The 18,804-nt window shown below is 41.2% G+C and overlaps 1 protein-coding gene across 1 annotated transcript in view; it reads right to left on the bottom strand.

The window, feature by feature from the left end:
• Positions 1 to 268: 268 nt before the first annotated feature.
• Positions 269 to 18,804, bottom strand: part of sema3d (sema domain, immunoglobulin domain (Ig), short basic domain, secreted, (semaphorin) 3D) — a 112,420-nt gene continuing 93,884 nt past the window's right edge. The window contains exons 16-18 of the mRNA XM_034176631.1: positions 13,911 to 13,975; positions 13,595 to 13,734; positions 269 to 1,570 (exon numbers count right to left, since the gene is read on the bottom strand). Of these exons, the coding sequence (XP_034032522.1) occupies positions 1,094 to 1,570; positions 13,595 to 13,734; positions 13,911 to 13,975 (682 nt within the window). The 3' untranslated portion in view covers positions 269 to 1,093. The remainder of the gene's footprint in view (positions 1,571 to 13,594; positions 13,735 to 13,910; positions 13,976 to 18,804) is intronic.

Genomic DNA, 18,804 nt, shown 5'->3' with positions numbered 1-18,804 from the left:
AAATCCAGCATTATTTCATAATAAAAGACGGAGGAAGCAATCAGAGCACCAGCCAGACGAGATGCTGCTGCTGTTCACAGCGCCTCCGTCATTTCAAAGTGTCAGTAGCTCACAGATTATCACCTTGTTTTTGCTTAAAACAGCCTCATATCTGCTTAAAACTGACTTTAGAATGATCTAAGAGGTTTTACTTTGTCATGTGATGTTAATAATCACATTATTCCTTTTGATCGCTTTGGGTGAAGAGACTAATTCTCAGACGAGCTGCTGTGGTCCAAAATGACGCATGTGCAGTGAAGGCAGGCCAGACCAATTTTTAGGGGGGGGGACCGTTCGGTCTGCGACACCGGCATACAGAATTTAGACCATTTATATATAAAAAAATTTAACTAGAAATGGACAGATCTCAGTTTGTGTACCCTGTGTGTTGCTTGCCATGCAAGTTTTGTCTTTCCATATGAGATAGTCTTTAATATCTACATAGAGGGGGAACATTTGATTATTGCCGATGTCTCATTTTCTCAAACTTTTTTGACAGTTCAAACACATTGGGAATTGTCACCTGACAACAGTCACTAAAGACTATATGTATCTTTTTTAATGAGCTCTCCTTCGTCTTCTTTTGTTTATAGTATGGGGGCATTTTTTAGTGTGAGTGCATAAACTATGGCCACAAGTTCTTTTTCCATTTCCCACCTATTTTGCAAAATTCTTTCAAAATGTCGACATTCCATGGCTCAAAACCTTCAACATTTACATTGCTGTCAGCGGTTATAGTGTGTTTTGGGTAGGTGTGAACCCATATTGAAAAGACCACATCATGTAGCACATCTGCAAGAAATCTCTTGCTCCAACGCGAAAGGGATGTAAAAGCATGCAATGCTGTAAACACACTATATATCATTTGTCTTCATCCCGGCAAACTGACAAAAAGCGGATCTGGACAAGATATTTCAATTTTCCAACACAATTCATATTTGAAAGTTTAAATTGACTTGTTGGACAGTCAGATTTGACTTGCTCGTGGACTGATCTGTCATTGCAACTTCAGCAGTTCTTTTGCTCCATCATCCAGCCTGCAAACGCTGTAAATTCACCACATCCTTCTGACCTCTGCAGTTCTTTCTCCCAGCACTCGCTCCATTCTCTCTCTCTCCTCCTCTCTTTCTCGATGGTGCCTCCTGTTCCGACTCTTCTTCATCTCCTGGAAGTGTTTCCATTTGCCGCCTCCCTGGCCTCGTGCTCGCACTCTAGAGGGCCTCTTCTCCAACCACAGCGAGTCACAGTACTCCTCCAGAGAGCCGAAAGGAGAACTCATCACTCTCAGGTAGTCTTTATAGCGCTGGCGGGACTCAGCACTGCGGCGTAAATCAGCTGTAGGGTCCTCGCCGGGCTTTGGCCTTCCAAGCAGCTGCCCGTTATTAACAAGCTGCAGTGTGATACGCATGAGTGTGTGAGTAAAGTCTGTGTGTTCTTGAGCCACACACACATACACTCCAGCATCCGAGGCGTGTAGGGAGCGAATAAGGAGTCCTCGATCTGTGTGGATAATGCGATCATCCGGTCTGATCTGAGACAGAAAGACAACAGACATTGAAGAACCTGGTCACAAAGAAGGAAAGAGCAAAGACTTCTGATCATATGAGAAATTTGGAGTATCTACACCCCAAATATAGTCAAATTACAAAACAGCTGCTTGATAGACTCAAGCGCCACTCAAACTTTCACAGATACAAATCAGAAATTGTGCTTTAAGTTAAAAGATGAAACTACATCATGACACGGACTGCTGAATTGATCTAAATGTAGTATGAACCGGTTGGTGCCGGTTTCATTCATACTCATCAGACTGGTGACAGTAACGTCAGCATTGCCTGTGAAGTAAAAGCAAAAACAACATGCCTGGCAGTGGTAGGAGGCATTACTGGTGCAGCTTAGCTAAAATTTCTATAAAAATTGTTCATTTTGTGATAAAAGCATGGAATTTGGCACACATATTCTAAATTAACTAATGTTTATTGTCAGATCTGGAGCCATCCTGGAGCTGACCTCTAATGAGCTACAGGGGTCAATAAAGAATTACACAGGGGTCAAAATTTAAAAATGCTCCAATCATGTTGAAAACTACACCACATTATTTGTTTAATCATAAAAATTCCAAAAAGGTATAGTTTGGACTATCTGTGACTGAATTCCATGGAGTCATGAGGTAAAAACAGCAAAAATGGTGACAAAGATCAGTATCAGTTTGTACAGGGGTCAAAAGTTAAAGTTGCTCCAATTTTGGTTAAAAAAAAAAGGATGCAAATTATTGGTTGAGTTAATAGCATTTTAAAAAGGAATAGTTTGCACCATCTGTCATGCTTAGTTATCATGTTACGGTGTAACATACTATGTCACACATCATCGAATCCAATGGACGTCGATCTTGTTTGACCGTTACTTTGGAAACCAAGCATTCAACACAGTTAAAACTATTTCATTTATTAATCCTTTTATTTCAACCAATAATTTGCATCACTTTTTAACAAAATTGGAGCAACTTTAACTCTTGACCCCTGTACAAACTGAAACTGATCTTTATCACCATTCTTGCTGTTTTTACCCCATAACTCCAGAACATTCAGTCATAGATAGTCCAAACTACACCTTTTTGGAATTGTTATGATCAGACAAATAATGTGGTATAGGGTTCAACATGATTGGAGCATTTTTAAATTTTGACCCCTGTGTAATTTTTATTGACCCCTTGTAGCTCATTAGAGGTCAGCTCCAGGATTGCTCCATATCTGAAAATAAACATTAGTTAATTTTGAATATGTGTGCCAAATTCTATGTTTTTATCACAAAATCAAATCAAATCAAATCAATTTTATTTATATAGGGCCAAATCACAACAAACAGTTGCCCCAAGGCACTTTATATTGTAAGGCAAAGCCATACAATAATTACGGAAAAACCCCAACGGTCAAAACGACCCCCTGTGAGCAAGCACTTGGTGACAGTGGGAAGGAAAAACTCCCTTTTAACAGGAAGAAACCTCCAGCAGAACCAGGCTCAGGGAGGGGCAGTCTTCTGCTGGGACTGGTTGGGGCTGAGGGAGAGAACCAGGAAAGAGACATGCTGTGGAGGGGAGCAGAGATCAATCACTAATGATTAAATGCAGAGTGGTGCATACAGAGCAAAAAGAGAAAGAAACACTCAGTGCATCATGGGAACCCCCCAGCAGTCTAAGTCTATAGCAGCATAACTAAGGGATGGTTCAGGGTCACCTGATCCAGCCCTAACTATAAGCTTTAGCAAAAAGGAAAGTTTTAAGCCTAATCGTAAAAGTAGAGAGGTTGTCTGTCTCCCTGATCCGAATTGGGAGCTGGTTCCACAGGAGAGGAGCCTGAAAGCTGAAGGCTCTGCCTCCCATTCTACTCTTACAAACCCTAGGAACTACAAGTAAGCCTGCAGTCTGAAAGCGAAGCGCTCTATTGGGGTGATATGGTACTATGAGGTCCCTAAGATAAGATGGGACCTGATTATTCAAAACCTAATAAGTAAGAAGAAGAATTTTAAATTCTATTCTAGAATTAACAGGAGGCCAATATGAGTGAAATACGAGGTCTGTCAATAAAGTATAGGTCTTTTTTATTTTTTTCAAAAACTATATGGATTTCATTCATATATTTTTACGTCAGACATGCTTGAACCCTCGTGCGCATGCGTGAGTTTTTCCATGCCTTTGATCAAACAAAGCGCCAGTCTCTCAGCAACTTCTCAGACAAAGGAATTCCGACGAGGGGCTGTACGACTCCTCCCACAAGGAGTGCTCACAGGCGAATGACGTCACCGACAGGCGTGGAAAAACTCATGCATGTGCACGAGGGTTCAAGCATGTCTGACGTAAAAATATATGAATGAAATCCATATAGTTTTTGAAAAAAATAAAAAGGACATATACTTTATTGACAGACCTCGTATTTCACTCATATTGGCCTCCTGTTAATTCTAGCTGCAGCATTTTGAATTAACTGAAGGCTTTTCATTTAATGCCATCCAGAGTAAGGATCTGGTTAGACACCATGTTTCTAAGATTTGTGGGGCCAAGTACAATAACTTCAGTTTTATCTGAGTTTAAAAGCAGGAAATTAGAGGTCATCCATGTCTTTATGTCTGTAAGACAATCCTGCAGTTTAGCTAATTGGTGTGTGTCCTCTGGCTTCATGGATAGATAAAGCTGGGTATCATCTGCGTAACAATGAAAATGTAAGCAATGCTGTCTAATAATACTGCCTAAGGGAAGCAGGTATAAAGTGAATAAAATTGGTCCTAGCACAGAACCTTGTGGAACTCCATAATTAACCTTAGTCTGTGAAGAAGATTCCCCATTTACATGAACAAATTGTAATCTATTAGATAAATATGATTCAAACCACCGCATGGATGGACAAGACTAAGAGTCAAGCTTTTCAAATTAATTAAAGCTCTGTCTGGGTTTTTGATTAATTAATAAGCTGGAGTGGAAGATTTCTGCTAATCCTCCGCCTCGGCCCGTGCTACGAGCGTTCTGGCAGTTAGTGTGACTCGGGGGTGTTGACTCAAACTAACATATTCATCCTGCTGTAACCAGGTTTCTGTAAGGCAGAATAAATCAATATGTTGATCATTTATTATATCATTTACTAACAGGGACTTAGAAGAGAGAGATCTAATGTTTAATAGACCACATTTAACTGTTTTAGTCTGTGGTGCAGTTGAAGGTGCTATATTATTTTTTTCTTTTTGAATTTTTATGCTTAAATAGATTTTTGCTGGTTATTGGTGGTCTGGGAGCAGGCACCGTCTCTACTGGGATGGGGTAATGAGGGGATGACAGGGGGAGAGAAGCTGCAGAGAGGTGTGTAAGACTACAACTCTGCTTCCTGGTCCCAACCCTGGATAGTCACGGTTTGGAGGATTTAAGAAAATTGGCCAGATTTCTAGAAATGAGAGCTGCTCCATCCAAAGTGGAATGGATGCCGTCTCTCCTAACAAGACCATGTTTTCCCCAGAAGCTTTGCCAATTATCTATGAAGCCCACCTCATTTTTTGGACACCACTCAGACAGCCAGCAATTCAGGGAGAACATGAGGCTAAACATGTCACTCCTGGTCCGATTGGGGAGGGGCCCAGAGAAAACTACAGAGTCCGACATTGTTTTTGCAAAGTTACACATCGATTCAATATTAATTTTAGTGACCTCCGATTGGCGTAACCAGGTGTCATTACTGCCGACATTAATTACAATCTTACCAAATTTACGCTTAGCCTTAGCCAGCAGTTTCCTTCAGTGTCGCCTGCTCTGGCCCCCGGAAGACAACTGACTATGGTTGCTGGTGTCGCCAAGTCTCCAATTCGCCCAGCCTGGCCTCCAAAGCTACGAATAAGCTACACTTATTACAAGTACCATTACTGCTAAAGGAGGCCGAGGAATAACTAAACATTTCACACCCAGAGCAGAAAAGTGCGAGAGACAGGAGAAGCCGCCATGCTAAACTGGCTAAGAGCTAGTAGCTGCGCTAAGCTAGCGGATTCCTAAAAACACACAAAGTGAATAATGTGTAAATAATTTAGAGGTGATTCAGCAGAGGGAGTGCTTTAGTTAAGGCACGTGAAGATTACACTGTGAAACAAATCGTTATCTAGTTAACTAGATCAATCTAACTGCGCAGATTAAACAGCTAACAGATACAGCAAAACACCGCTGTGCTCCGGAATGGGAAGTGATACAATACCGCAGTGAGGGCCAACCACCAGTAGAGGCAGACTGGTGGCAGACCTTGTTTGAACTTTGCCTTCAGTAAACAATTTGTTTGTTCTGTCATATCAGTTCAGAATGTGAAATTCCATTTAAGTCTTTTTAACCACTGCTGCATGTCATTGCTGACACCCACTAACAATGTGTTGTCTCCGCTGTACAACAGGTTTGAATTGGAACAAATCAAGAAAATTCAGAAGCTAAAACATAAAAAACACAGATGAATTCCAGGCTAAAAACAGGTTGCATTTTCTTCTGGGCTTTTGTCTTTCACTTTGTGATACATTATGTAGTGCTGCTCCCAGTGGTGAAGAAAAGGTGAGCAGAAGAGTGCAAACGTGCTACAGCACAGTAGTAAAAACAAAGTCACGTCTTTTATAAAATATGTATTTGAAGATAAGTAGTGCAACTTTCAGTTTATTCTGCTTTATTGTGAAAACAAATGTCTACCTGAAACAAAGAATGGTATTGGATTGTATCTGATTGTATCTTTTTGCACTGAATGGAATGACACTGTAATAATAAAAAAGTAATAATAATAAAAATCTATGTATGTAGATGTATAACATCTCATTTTATAAGGGAGAGATGCATACCCATAACTGGATATGAATCTTGTCCTTAGAAAATGTTAAAGGGTCCGAGAGGTTTCCCTTGGTGAACCAGGAAGTTCCGCTATTGTACTGTAGTCTTGTTTTAGACCTTTGATAAACTATGGTAATCTCTTGCATTTCCATGAAGCCAGTAATTTTTATACATGCTGGGGCATCACCAAAAGGTTTTCCTGAAGTGCCACAGTTGTGCTAAGTTTTGCTACAGCTGTGCTATAGTTGTTTTTATACACATTGCATGGTATAGGCCCAGCCCCATTACATCAACACAGTGCCCATTACGTCGTAGTTATATCATTAAACCATGCATCTTGTATCTGTTGCATTCATGTGCAACGGTGACCTTCACACACTGGTTTGTCATGGTTATAGACCAAGAGCCTCTGGGGTACGTATCCATTAAAGTGACAACATGGCATTTCATGCCTGATTTGTATCCAAGGTGGGATCACGCAGCTCAAGAGACAGGAAGACTATTGAAGCAGGTGTGGACAGACATTTTAGGCGAAAGAATGTGTGGCACCACAATTGTGTGCACTGTGCATGATGGTGGGAGTTGACTGTGACTGCTGTGAAGGCTTAAGCATGTGTGCAGTTTGCTAATATTTCCTGTGTCGACTTTTCATTCAGCATCCATCATGAATCATCAGGAGGCACGGCTGTTGTTGGGCCAAAAATCAACACAGCTGTGTTAAGATGAGAGCGCATGACAGCGCACACTCAGCGTGTGGACACATACATGTGGGGATGCTTCAAAAGTAAACCTCCCACAGTTTTGCACTGACAGAGCTGAAACTGATTAGACAGGAGGCTTGACAGCTGCCTAAAGTAGCTGCGAAGACAAATCCTTTGGACCCAGTTACTTCCAATAGTGTACAGCAGAACAAAGCAGGACTTTCTGACAAACTGTGGAGAAGGACTTTCATACAAGCAGATCAAATCTAGGCTTAAGTGTCCCAGGTGCCTTTTGGCAAACTGTTTCTGAAATTTCATGCCTCCTTTTGAAGAAGACTCCGAGTACGAAAGACATCCAGTTGTCGCCTTAGGTTAGTGATTAGTGACCAAGTCTCACAACCATACAGCAAGACAGGCAGCACCAGAACCCTAAAGACTTGCACCTGCGATTGCCTGCAAAGATATCACCACTCTATCCAGTGATCTTATGACTGCATAAGCTTTTCCCAGCAGCCTCTCAATCTCAAAGGCCGAGGACCCAGAGACATGCATGTCACTTCTGAGATAAGTCTGAGATAAGTTCTGTGAAAGTCTCTACAAGTTCAACCTCTTCATCACATACAGATACGCTTTTGATGGCTGAAAGTTATTGAAAGCCTGAATCTTGTTCTTGATCTAGGACTGCAATCAGAGCATCCACTGACTCTGCAAAAATCATAGTATCATCTGCAAAGTCAAGGTCAGTAAACCTTTCCTTGCCAACAAAAACACCCAAGTCATTGGTTTCCACAACCCTACCCAACCCCCCATCCATGCAAGCATTGAACAGTGCAGGAGCCAGAACAAGACAAGACCCAAGTCCGAGACATATTCAGTGACGAATAAAACTAAATGTAAATGTGATGATTTGTATTGAAATTTATCCCAATATTTAATTTGTATGGAAGCACAATCTGAACAAATTCCTCAACAGTTAATGGGGTATTTCTCTGGATCCCCTTGAATTAAAGAAGAAATTCTCTACTGCAGGGACATTGTGACTGATTCATTTTAACTCCATTATGGTGATGTATAGAGGTAAAATTCCGAAACTTGTGTCACAGCCCAAATATATATGACTCAACTGTAGCTAGTATTAATCTTACAAAGTCAAACCAGTCACCAACACCTGGGTATATAACACAACCTGGCTAGCATTAAAGACATTAAAATGATGCTGGTCAGTAGCCATTTGCATTGGCTAGGACATACAACCAGAATGCCAAATGAGAGACCAGTTAAAGCTCTCTTGTGTGGCATGTTGGCCAGTGGAACCCACAAATTAGGATGTCATAAACTGTGATATAAGGATAAGAAGCAAAGTTCACAAATGAACTGAATGGAGCCAACTGGTACAAATCGTCTGTGGAAAAGTAAATTAAAAGAAAAAATGAAAATAAAAGAAGAAAAGAGAAAATAAATTCAATTGGAATAGACTTTTTTGTGCCCAAAATGTGTACTATTGCCTTCTCAAACATGGATACACTCATATCAAGTAATGGTATATAATATAATAATTGTGTATCTGGACCAGGTGCTGTTCTCAGGCATGTCTACTGGGATGATACCTGTGACAACTTTTCTTTCATTGTGCTTCACATACATGTTCTCGCATTACGTTGTCCCAGACAGCAGCGGGAACAACTCCAGACAGGCGTGCATGCTTCCAAGGGCTTTTTTTTTATGCATTGTGAGTTTTGTCCTCCTGTATGATGCACGTGAGCCTCTGAGTGAGTTCACATAAGTATGTGTTAGAGCGTGCAGAGCTCTGCAGTGCTTTCAGCTCTGACACTGATGATGTGTTGTCCAGCAAAAGTCAGAGTCTAAAAGCTGTCCAGACCTTGACCCTCCCTCACATTTGACTTCTCGTCTGTCTCCCATCACATTCTTGCTTCCTGGCAGAACATGTGGCATACATATTGAAACATAAAATCACACGTCTCTGCAATAAACACTGCTAAAATCATTCATCAGTAATTATGTGCTTGTGTGCCTTTGATGGCTTTCCACCTTGGCTGTCCAAAAAATAATGGACATCTGTGACTAAAATCCAATTCCAGCTTCATGAACCTGCTCAGACTGTGTATTGTTTGCATGTCTGCAGACTCTGTACTCTAAAACATTGCAGCTGTGTTTAGTTCTGTCCACTTGCTACCTCTCTTTAACACAAAGAGCTCTTACTACGTTTTGGATGTTGAACTCAACTTTACAACTCAACTCAACTTGTAAAGTTGAGGTCAACATCCAAAACTAGTAAGAACTTGTAAAGTTGAGGTCAACATCCAAAACTAGTAAGAGCTCTTTGTGTTAAAGAGAGGTAGCAAGTGGACAAAACTAAAGACAGCTGAAATGTTTTAGAGTATGTGGGTATAAAGTATAAGTATTTGCCATACTTACATGAATGCCAAAAATGAAATTCAACACTTTTTTTTTACAACTATTCTTCTGATCCAAAAAAACACATGCATACAAAATGTATTGTGAGAAAGACATACTGTAAATGTCGTCTAGCTCATGGTTTTAATAGATGAGTTTTAAGAGGAGTATGTGTGTGAGTTGCAGCTGGTCAAAGGTGTTTTAATTGTACCTCAAGAGGAGACAGAAAGTGTGGAGAGGAATGAGAGGTGAGGTGATGGTCTAATGGTTAAAGCATTGGGCTTGAGACCAGAGGATCCTCAGTTCAAATCACTAAGGGCCCTTGGGTAAGGTCCTTAATCCCCTAGTTGTGTAGTGAGCACCTTGCATGGCATCGGGGTGAATGTGAGGGATTATTTGTAAAGCGCTTTGAGTGTCTGATGCAGATGGAAAAGCGCTATATTAATGCAGTCCATTTACCATTTACAAAAGGTGGAGATGATGAGAAACCAGAAAGGCGTTTGGTGTATGAAGTAGGAAGTGACAACAGATTTTGACTGATGAGGAAAGTTGGGGGGTAAGTGAGAAACAGAGAGAGCAGGTTGCTGAAATGAGTGGAACACATACGATGATCACCACAAAAAATAAACTCCACCTCACCAAACCCACCTTGACAGATGAGCAGATAATTTGATCTTCTCATGCTGCATAAATTATCACCATTTTAATCAAAGGCATCAGCAGGCTAATGCATCCCCTGTGTGCGCTATGTATTACATAAATGGTGCATACCAAATGGTATGGTAATGGGTCGCACCAGCAATACTAGGGACTGACTGAAAACTCCATTACACTTCCTGCCATTCGACACGTGCAATGTGCTGACTCCAAGCATTTGAGAGAAGCTGAAACCCAAACGTGACCAATATGACCTTATAATCAACTCTATCCACATTGGTAGCAGCGATTTTACAGTAAACAATTTTTATAGCTTTTTGTTGTTGTTATTTTGTTCACACACACACACACACACACACACACACACACACACACACACACACACATACACACAGGAGGGATTACAGTACCCTGCTTTTGGTCAGCAGGGTAAAAAACAACTTGTGTATTTATTGTAGTTGTGGGTATGTGTGCACATATGATTTTGTCGAGAGCACAAGCGGTCACACAGTGCATTCCTCAGCACACAAACACAGAAAACACCACATTGTGGTCATTACCGAAAAAACACATGGCCGTCCGTGGGGAAAGCTCTGTTATGGTTTCTGCTGTGGAGGATCATAAACACACACACACACACACACACACAAAACCAAGCACAAGACTTTCTGCTGTGCAAGCCCATAAAGCAACACATGGAACTTTAATGGCCTCTGCACCTGTCGGTGTGTTTACGTTCACCCCTGAAAGAGCAGACGAAAGAGCGGGAGTGGTATTAAAGCAGGAAGATGAGTGAGCGGGTTGAGATGAGTGAGCGGGTTGAGATGAGTGAGCAGGTTGAGATGAGTGAGCGGGTTGAGATGAACGTGGAATGCTTGCTGTGAATGGAAGAGATGTTTGGATAAAGGAGGGCAGGTCAAGCCGTCATCTTCAGGAGATGACGATGAAGATCGTCATCGAGTTCCTTTCTGCACCTCTAAAGCAAACATGTCAACGTAGGTCTTCCTCTGTCTGTCACCCTCATTGACCGGACCTGATTTTCAAAGATCCTTTCACACCACTCTGAGATCTAGACCACACACCTCCACCAAAACCTGACAGAATGTCAAAGAAAGAGAAAAAAAAAAAAACCCTAGAGCACCGTGCTCATACGGTGCAAAACTCCGCCAATACTAGTTTCTAATTTCACAAATCGTTATCTTGGAAAAAAATTTCAAGGCAAAAGCCCTGTAAGAAGTGTTTTTTTGTATGCTAAAATATAATACAAAATACAGATCAAAAGGGCTTTTCACTGTAACAAAGAATGAAATCTCTACTAAATTTGCAATACAGATCAAATGCGGATCAAACTTAGTCTATTCATTGAGAGTGCCAGTTTGCACTCCATTGTCACAAATGAGAGTGATTGAGGCACTATTGATTGAGATATAATGCAAAATGTACAACAAATGGTTTTTTCAATATTAAATTCAAATGTCCACAAAATCCACAATCCGGATCAGATCCAGATCAAACTTTGCCAGGCGAGTGTGAGTGCCACTCTGCACCTCACTTTCAAATATGAGAGTGATGGGGGCACATTTGTTTAAGACATAATGTAAAATATACATTAAATGGGGTTTTCAATGTTAAAGGTAAATGGCCACAAAATCCATAATTTGGATCAAACTTTGTCCGTTCATAATGGATACCATCTTACATAATGCTGTGAAATATGAACAGAATGTGATCTTTTTTGGCAGAGTTATGAAATTTCGTTCAGTGTTAAAGATATGGATTTTTCCAATTGTCCAAGATTTTTCCTGACTTCGCTGTTAGACCTACTATGACCTTGAAAATCGAATCAGTTCTTGCCTATCAGGATATGAATATTCAGTAAAAAATTTCATAACGATATATGAAAACCTATCGGCTCCAGGCTGTTCACAAACAGACAAACAAACAAACAGGGGTAATAACAAAACCTCCTCCAATTTTGTTGTTGAGGGTAAAAAAAATTCCACCACTTTACAGGGATTTCCCAGTATTTACTGGTGTCTAATTCAGCCCACTTTTTTCACCAGATTATGTGGAAATTGATTAAATCTTCAAAATCACCCACTCTTAGTCGATGTTTGTGGAGTAACATTAATTTTTGTGAACTTGATGTGGATGATTTGTTGTTGTCAAGTCAACATCATTCCATTTTGGTTTTAAAAATAGCACTTGATGAATTCCTGATTCGTCATCTTTCAAATCGTCAAAAGTGGCCTACAGCAGAAGCCGCTCTATTACAAATACTTTACTACACAAAGAAAACAAAGTAAAGAGGTCAAATGCAGGTTGGCCCTGGTTTTACTCACTGCTCACTTTTCTCAAAGTCAGAGAGGAGCAGCAGAGACATTTATAAAGCCCTGGACACTTATAAAGAGCGGTAATGACTTCAGTCGAAGATGTAGTGAGACCCTGGATGACTCCCTAATTCCATATAACTCCATAAAGGAGGTGACCCCATGGTGATTAAATCTCCTTAAAGGCTGTGAACCATATCCACATGATCTCAGCTTGGTTTTTATCTGCTGTAAGTTCACCCGGGCCAGCGGCAATATGATTTATGGTACAAAGTGGGTGTAAAGAGTGGGTGTTAGGGCCAAGGTTTAACCTAACAACCTGTCAAGATCAAGTCAAACTCATATAATTGCCTTTTTTTATGTTTGTGTTAAATTAAATTGATGAGTGTCATATCTTTACAGTTAATAGAGTGCAAAGTTGAAGAAAAAAAGAAAGGATTTGACTGTGTATGTGTGTACATGGAAACCCATAAATGGTATGCTGGTTTAAACCAATAATAATAATATTAATAATAATAAATATGCAGTGCATTATAAAGTGAGTTCTGACCTAAATCTACCTAAATTATATATTTAAGAAATGTAAATACATAATTACATATAATTTCATTCAGTCAGCGAAGTCCAAGTCACGGATCCAGATACACGGCATAAAATAAAACAATGAAGCCCAAGTCATCCCCAGTAATTTGGAGATGTTTATGTAACCATCTCCCAACGTGTCTACAGAAAACTGGCTGGACAAGTGATGATTTGTGTTGATAAAATTCTTATGTTTATCTTGTCCAATTACAGTACTTATGGCATCGGAAAATGAAGGAACTGTGGACAAAAATTGTCTAGAATTCCTAAACAGCTAATGCTATAAACGTGATCAAAGGCTGTCAATACGTATGCATTCCATTGTCTTATCTTTGATGTTTTTGTTAATTTATGTTGTAGAGATTTGTTTTTATGATGGTGTTTAACTTCATAATATGTGAATTTTTAATAAGGAGGAGCTGGAATTTTATTTTTCTAAGAATTAACATAATTTAATTAAATAAGCATGTAAAATCCCAAACTTTTGCATGCCTCTTGCTCAGTGTGTACACATGTATTATATGAGTATACTTTCTGACCTCCATCCCTTTTTCGGATCCAGGTTTCTGCATGTACCAGTGGATCCGCGCTTGTTGGGATTTAGGGATACATTCGAGGAAGGTGGCATTGCTCTGCACACCAAAGACAATCCTCTCCTCCACACGCTCTCCACCAAGACCTGAAGAACAAACAAGTGTTTCTCATCTATGGATCAAAATCTCTGCTACTAACATCAACCTATCATGGAGGCTGGATTGGGGTTGGATTGGGATTGGTGATTAAATAGTCAATCTTTTTTGCAATAACAGATACAAGGAAAAAAATGAACATCTGAAGAGAATAAATTCTACATACTCTCTTCTGTATCCCAGCACTGACTGAAAGGGTCACCATGTTTGATGTCCTGTCTCCTGGCTCGCCTGAAAAATACACACACGCACCATTTACACTTTTATGTGAAAACTTTTTATATTTCAAATATGCCCCTCAGCAAATGCAGCGTGTAATGTTTAAATGGTCTCATGGTAGTATTTTGAGAACAAACATTTCAATGTAATGAGCAACAAGTCCATGTTATTGGGAAAGCAGTTTTCTTTCTCTCTCGCTTTGAAAATTGATTTATGTCTCCTTCTCTAGGAGACAGAATTTTCAAAGCATGGCATAACTGATTATGATAATTTGATTTCATGTGCTTTCAAGCCGATGAGATGTCCAAAAACACCAAAGCAGACAAAAAAAATGGCTGTGGTGCTGAACATGCCCTTTTAGTTCAGGGCACTTTCATTAAAGCTCATATGTAATGTGCAGTATACGAGGGCTGTCAATAAAGTAACGGTCCTTTTTATTTTTTTCAAAAACTATATGGATTTCATTCATATGTTTTTACTTCAGACATGCTTGAACCCTCGTGCGCATGCGTGAGTTTTTCCACGCCTGTCGGTGACGTCATTCGCCTGTGAGCACTCCTTGTGGGAGGAGTCGTCCAGCCCCTCGTCGGAATTCCTTTGTCTGAGAAGTTGCTGAGAGACTGGCGCGTTGTTTGATCAAAATTTTTTCTAAACCTGTGAGACACATCGAAGTGGACACGGTTCGAAAAATTAAGCTGGTTTTCAGTGAAAATTTTAACGTTTGATGAGAGATTTTGAGGTGAGACTGTCGCTTTAAGGACTTTTCACGGTGCGAGACGTCGCTCAGCGCTCTCAGGCGGCGTCATCAGCCTGTTTCAAGCTGAAAACCTCCACATTTCAGGCTCTATTGATCCAGGACGTCGTGAGAGAACAGAGAAGTTTCAGAAGAAGTCGGTTTCAGCATTTTATCCGGATATTCCACTGTTAAAGGAGATTTTTTTAATGAAAGACGTGCGGACGGGTCCGCGCGTCGGGACGCAGCCGCCGCGACGCTCCGCCACAGGAAAAACACCTCTGTTGAAAGCCTTAAGGACAAGTTGGAACATGTCCTGCCTGTTAAACAATTTCTCATATACTCACTCCACTGAAAGCCATCAAAAGCCGCCTGGATTTTACAAATGGTTATCAACACGGAGGTGTTTTTCCTGTGCCGCCACACCGCGTCGGCTGCGTCCCGACGCGCGGATCCGTCCGCACGTCTTTCAGTAAAAAAATCTCCTTTAACAGTGGAATATCCGGATAAAATGCTGAAACCGACTTCTTCTGAAACTTCTCTGTTCTCTCACGACGTCCTGGATCAATAGAGCCTGAAATGTGGAGGTTTTCAGCTTGAAACAGGCTGATGACGCTGCCTGAGAGCGCTGAGCGACGTCTCGCACCGTGAAAAGTCCTTAAAGCGACAGTATCACCTCAAAATCTCTCATCAGCCGTTAAAATTTTCACTGAAAACCATCTTAATTTTTCGAACCGTGTCCACTTCGATGTGTCTCACAGGTTTAGAAAAAATTTTGATCAAACAACGCGCCAGTCTCTCAGCAACTTCTCAAAGGAATTCCGACGAGGGGCTGGACGACTCCTCCCACAAGGAGTGCTCACAGGTGAATGACGTCACCGACAGGCGTGGAAAAACTCACGCATGCGCACGAGGGTTCAAGCATGTCTGACGTAAAAACATATGAATGAAATCCATATAGTTTTTGAAAAAAATAAAAAGGACCGTTACTTTATTGACAGCCCTCGTATGTATAATAAGTGAAAAAAGTCTACAAGTTGCATTGCAGTAGTTACAGGTTTTTTTTCTGGATTATCAGATCTTGAAGATATTTGTGCATTTTTGTATTTATTTTACTGCTGGAGCATTTTTGTTAACTGCTTTGATTCCTGAGAAAGCCTTATGTTGTTGATAATAAGGGCCCCTTCACACATAGTGCAGATTTGGTCGATTTGTGCATAAAGTGCCCATAAAACAGGAATCATGTGCAAAACATGTAAAATTGCAGCTGCCTCGTACACCTGTTGCTACAACTATTTGCACATACCAGCGGCTGAAATATAGTGTGCGTTGTGTGAGCCCATCGCACCCTCTCACGGCCGGTGTTGGCCAAATTCCAGGTGACACACATGAACATCTAACACCGCTCGCATGGCACTTAGAAAATGTGTGGCTATTCGTACTATTAACACAACAACAGTCAGCAGACAATCACTGTTGTGCTGGCAGTGAAAATTGTCTAAGTGCCCCATGAGTGTGGCTTTGGTTTGTGCACTAAACTGACAGGAGGCGTGGCCGCCAACAGAAGCAGCTGTGGAGATCTGTTGATTTGGACAACATGTAGTGTGTTTGGACAGACATGGACTAACAACTACCCACTGTGACACACGTGTTTCTGCTTGCTTTCATCACGTGGACCTAATTAAAAAAATATATATCACTGTGGCAATAGGCTGCAGCGAGCAAGTGCGTGCAAAACATGGGATTGGGAAAAGCTCTGTTCCACATGATATGGTGTCAGTCCTGCTGCATGCCAGCAGGACATGCATGGGTGTGTGTACCACATCACGCAGCTGCTGTGGAAAGCTTCTGTATTCCCACGTGCACAGAACCGTCTTCTTCACAGCAGCTGCGTGATGTGGTTACACATCGTACAGCTGCTGGGACTGTGTTCCCGTGTGCATGAACCGTCGCACCGGCAATGTGCACGCCTGCCTGTCAGCGTGATGTTTTGTGGTGCACTCCTGCAAGCTGTTCCACCCTGAAATGCCCAGGAGTTGTATGTATTCGCAGTATGTGTGAAGGGGCCCTAAACGTGGCACTGCGGCTTACAGGTTAGCACCATTGCCTTACAGCAAGAAGGTTGTGGGATCGCTTCCCACCTTACTGTGTGGAGTTTGCATCTTCTCCCTGTGTTTGTGTAGGTTCTTTCCAGGTGCGCTTCCTCCCACACCCAAAAGACATGCAGGTTAGGTGGATTGGAAACTTTAAATTGACCGTAGGTGTGAATGTGTTTGTCTATATGTGGCCCTGCGACAGACTGGTGTCCTGTCCAGGGTGTCACACAAGAAACATCTCATGATGGGTAAAAGCAAAGACCTCTCTCAAGATCATTGCATCTTTATTATTGGAAACCATACTGATGGCACTGATTACAAAAAGGTTTCTAAATGTATAAAATGTTCCAGTGATTACTGAAGGATCCATAATCTGGAAGTGGGAAGAACATAATTTCACCATAAACCCATAACCAGTGTTCCTCACAAGATTTCTGACAGAGGAGTGAAAACAGCTATCAGAAAAGTTGTCCAAGAGCCTGGGACCACTTGTGGAGAACAGAAAATTAACAGGTACAGTTGTTTAAAAGAAAACAATAAGTGTGGTGTGCATGTTCACCATGTAAGACTCCATTACTGAAGAACAAACATGTTGAAGTTTGTTTAAAGTTTGCTGCACAACATTTAGACAAGCCAGTGAAATACTGGGAGAATATAGTCTGGTCAGATGAGACCAGAGTAAGTTTTAAATGATTTTCATTCATTCAAATGTGTTCTATACTTTTTTACTAGTTCATTCCATTTTACTGCACACAACATCATTTCTGTAATAATTTGTTTTGATTTCTTTGTATGTGTGGGTTACTTGGGTTGTTACCAACATCTGGTGTAAATTTCATGTTAATAGCACTTTTAGAAATATATTTACTGTCAAAAATGGTGACGTGTTCAAAGGATGATAAGTGGACAGACAAGCTCGAGTCCAGAGGCCTGGGGGTTTGAGGGTCCGACGCAGTATCTTAGTTGTTCCTAGGACTGCACTCTTCTGGACAGAGACCTCTGATGTTGTGCCTGGAATCTGCTGGAGCCACTCTTCCAATATGGGGGTTACAGCTCCACTGGGACCGCTCTGGACTTCACCTTACACATCTGTTCTAGTTGCTCCTTCAGCCCTTGGTACTTCTTGCTTTTCTCTTGCTCCTTCTTTCTGATGTTGCTGTCAGCTGGGATTGCCATATCGATCACATCTGCAATCTTCTTTCCCTTGTCAACCACCACTATGTTTGGTTGGTTGGCCAGCAGCTGCTTGTCTGCCTCAAATTTGAAGTGCCACAGGACCTAATCCCTGTCATTCTTAAGCACCTTTGGTAGTGTCTCCCATCAGGATATGGAGACTTCTAATCTGTATGCACCACAGACAAACCTGTATGCGATTCCCGATACTTGGTTATGCCTTTCAGTGTAATAGTAGGAAAAAGGGTGCCTGTCTCCTTCCTGTCCAGGGTAATAACTTGAGGATAGAAATTGGCCTCCGTTGCTCATCATGCTGTGGCCCAGGAAGTGCACTGATCTAACTACCAGATTCCTGATGCTCAGCAATTAGAAGTTAATATGAGCAAAACACATGCACACACTTCAAAGCCTCCACTCCTGAGATGTGGAGAGCCCATGGCATATTTCACCTGGAGAGCAGCATCTCTAATCACTCCTTCAACTGGGCGTATACACCCTGGCATTAAAAGAAAACTGAACAGGTCAAAGAAAACCAAAATAGAAAACATATTTAGGAAGAATTGTGAACTCCTTCTGACAACCCCAGAAAGGAAATCCAGGTGGCCTTTGGAACACACGCATGCATCATGGAGAAGTAGGCTGACAAAGAGTCACCTTAAAGAGGAGCTCTTGGAACCCTTTGTGCTTTGGGTAACATATTTTTCAGGTGTATTCATATATACATCATGAAAAGCAACATCATATTTCAAAACACATACACACACACCGCCACACACACACACATACATACACACAAAAAAATACATTTCTGTTGTAGGCCAGGTGCAAACTTTCCTTCA

The sequence above is a fragment of the Thalassophryne amazonica genome, chromosome 8 (genome assembly GCF_902500255.1).
Source record: "Thalassophryne amazonica chromosome 8, fThaAma1.1, whole genome shotgun sequence".
Taxonomy (NCBI): Eukaryota; Metazoa; Chordata; class Actinopteri; order Batrachoidiformes; family Batrachoididae; genus Thalassophryne; species Thalassophryne amazonica.
This window is presented reverse-complemented; position numbering and strand designations above follow the sequence as displayed.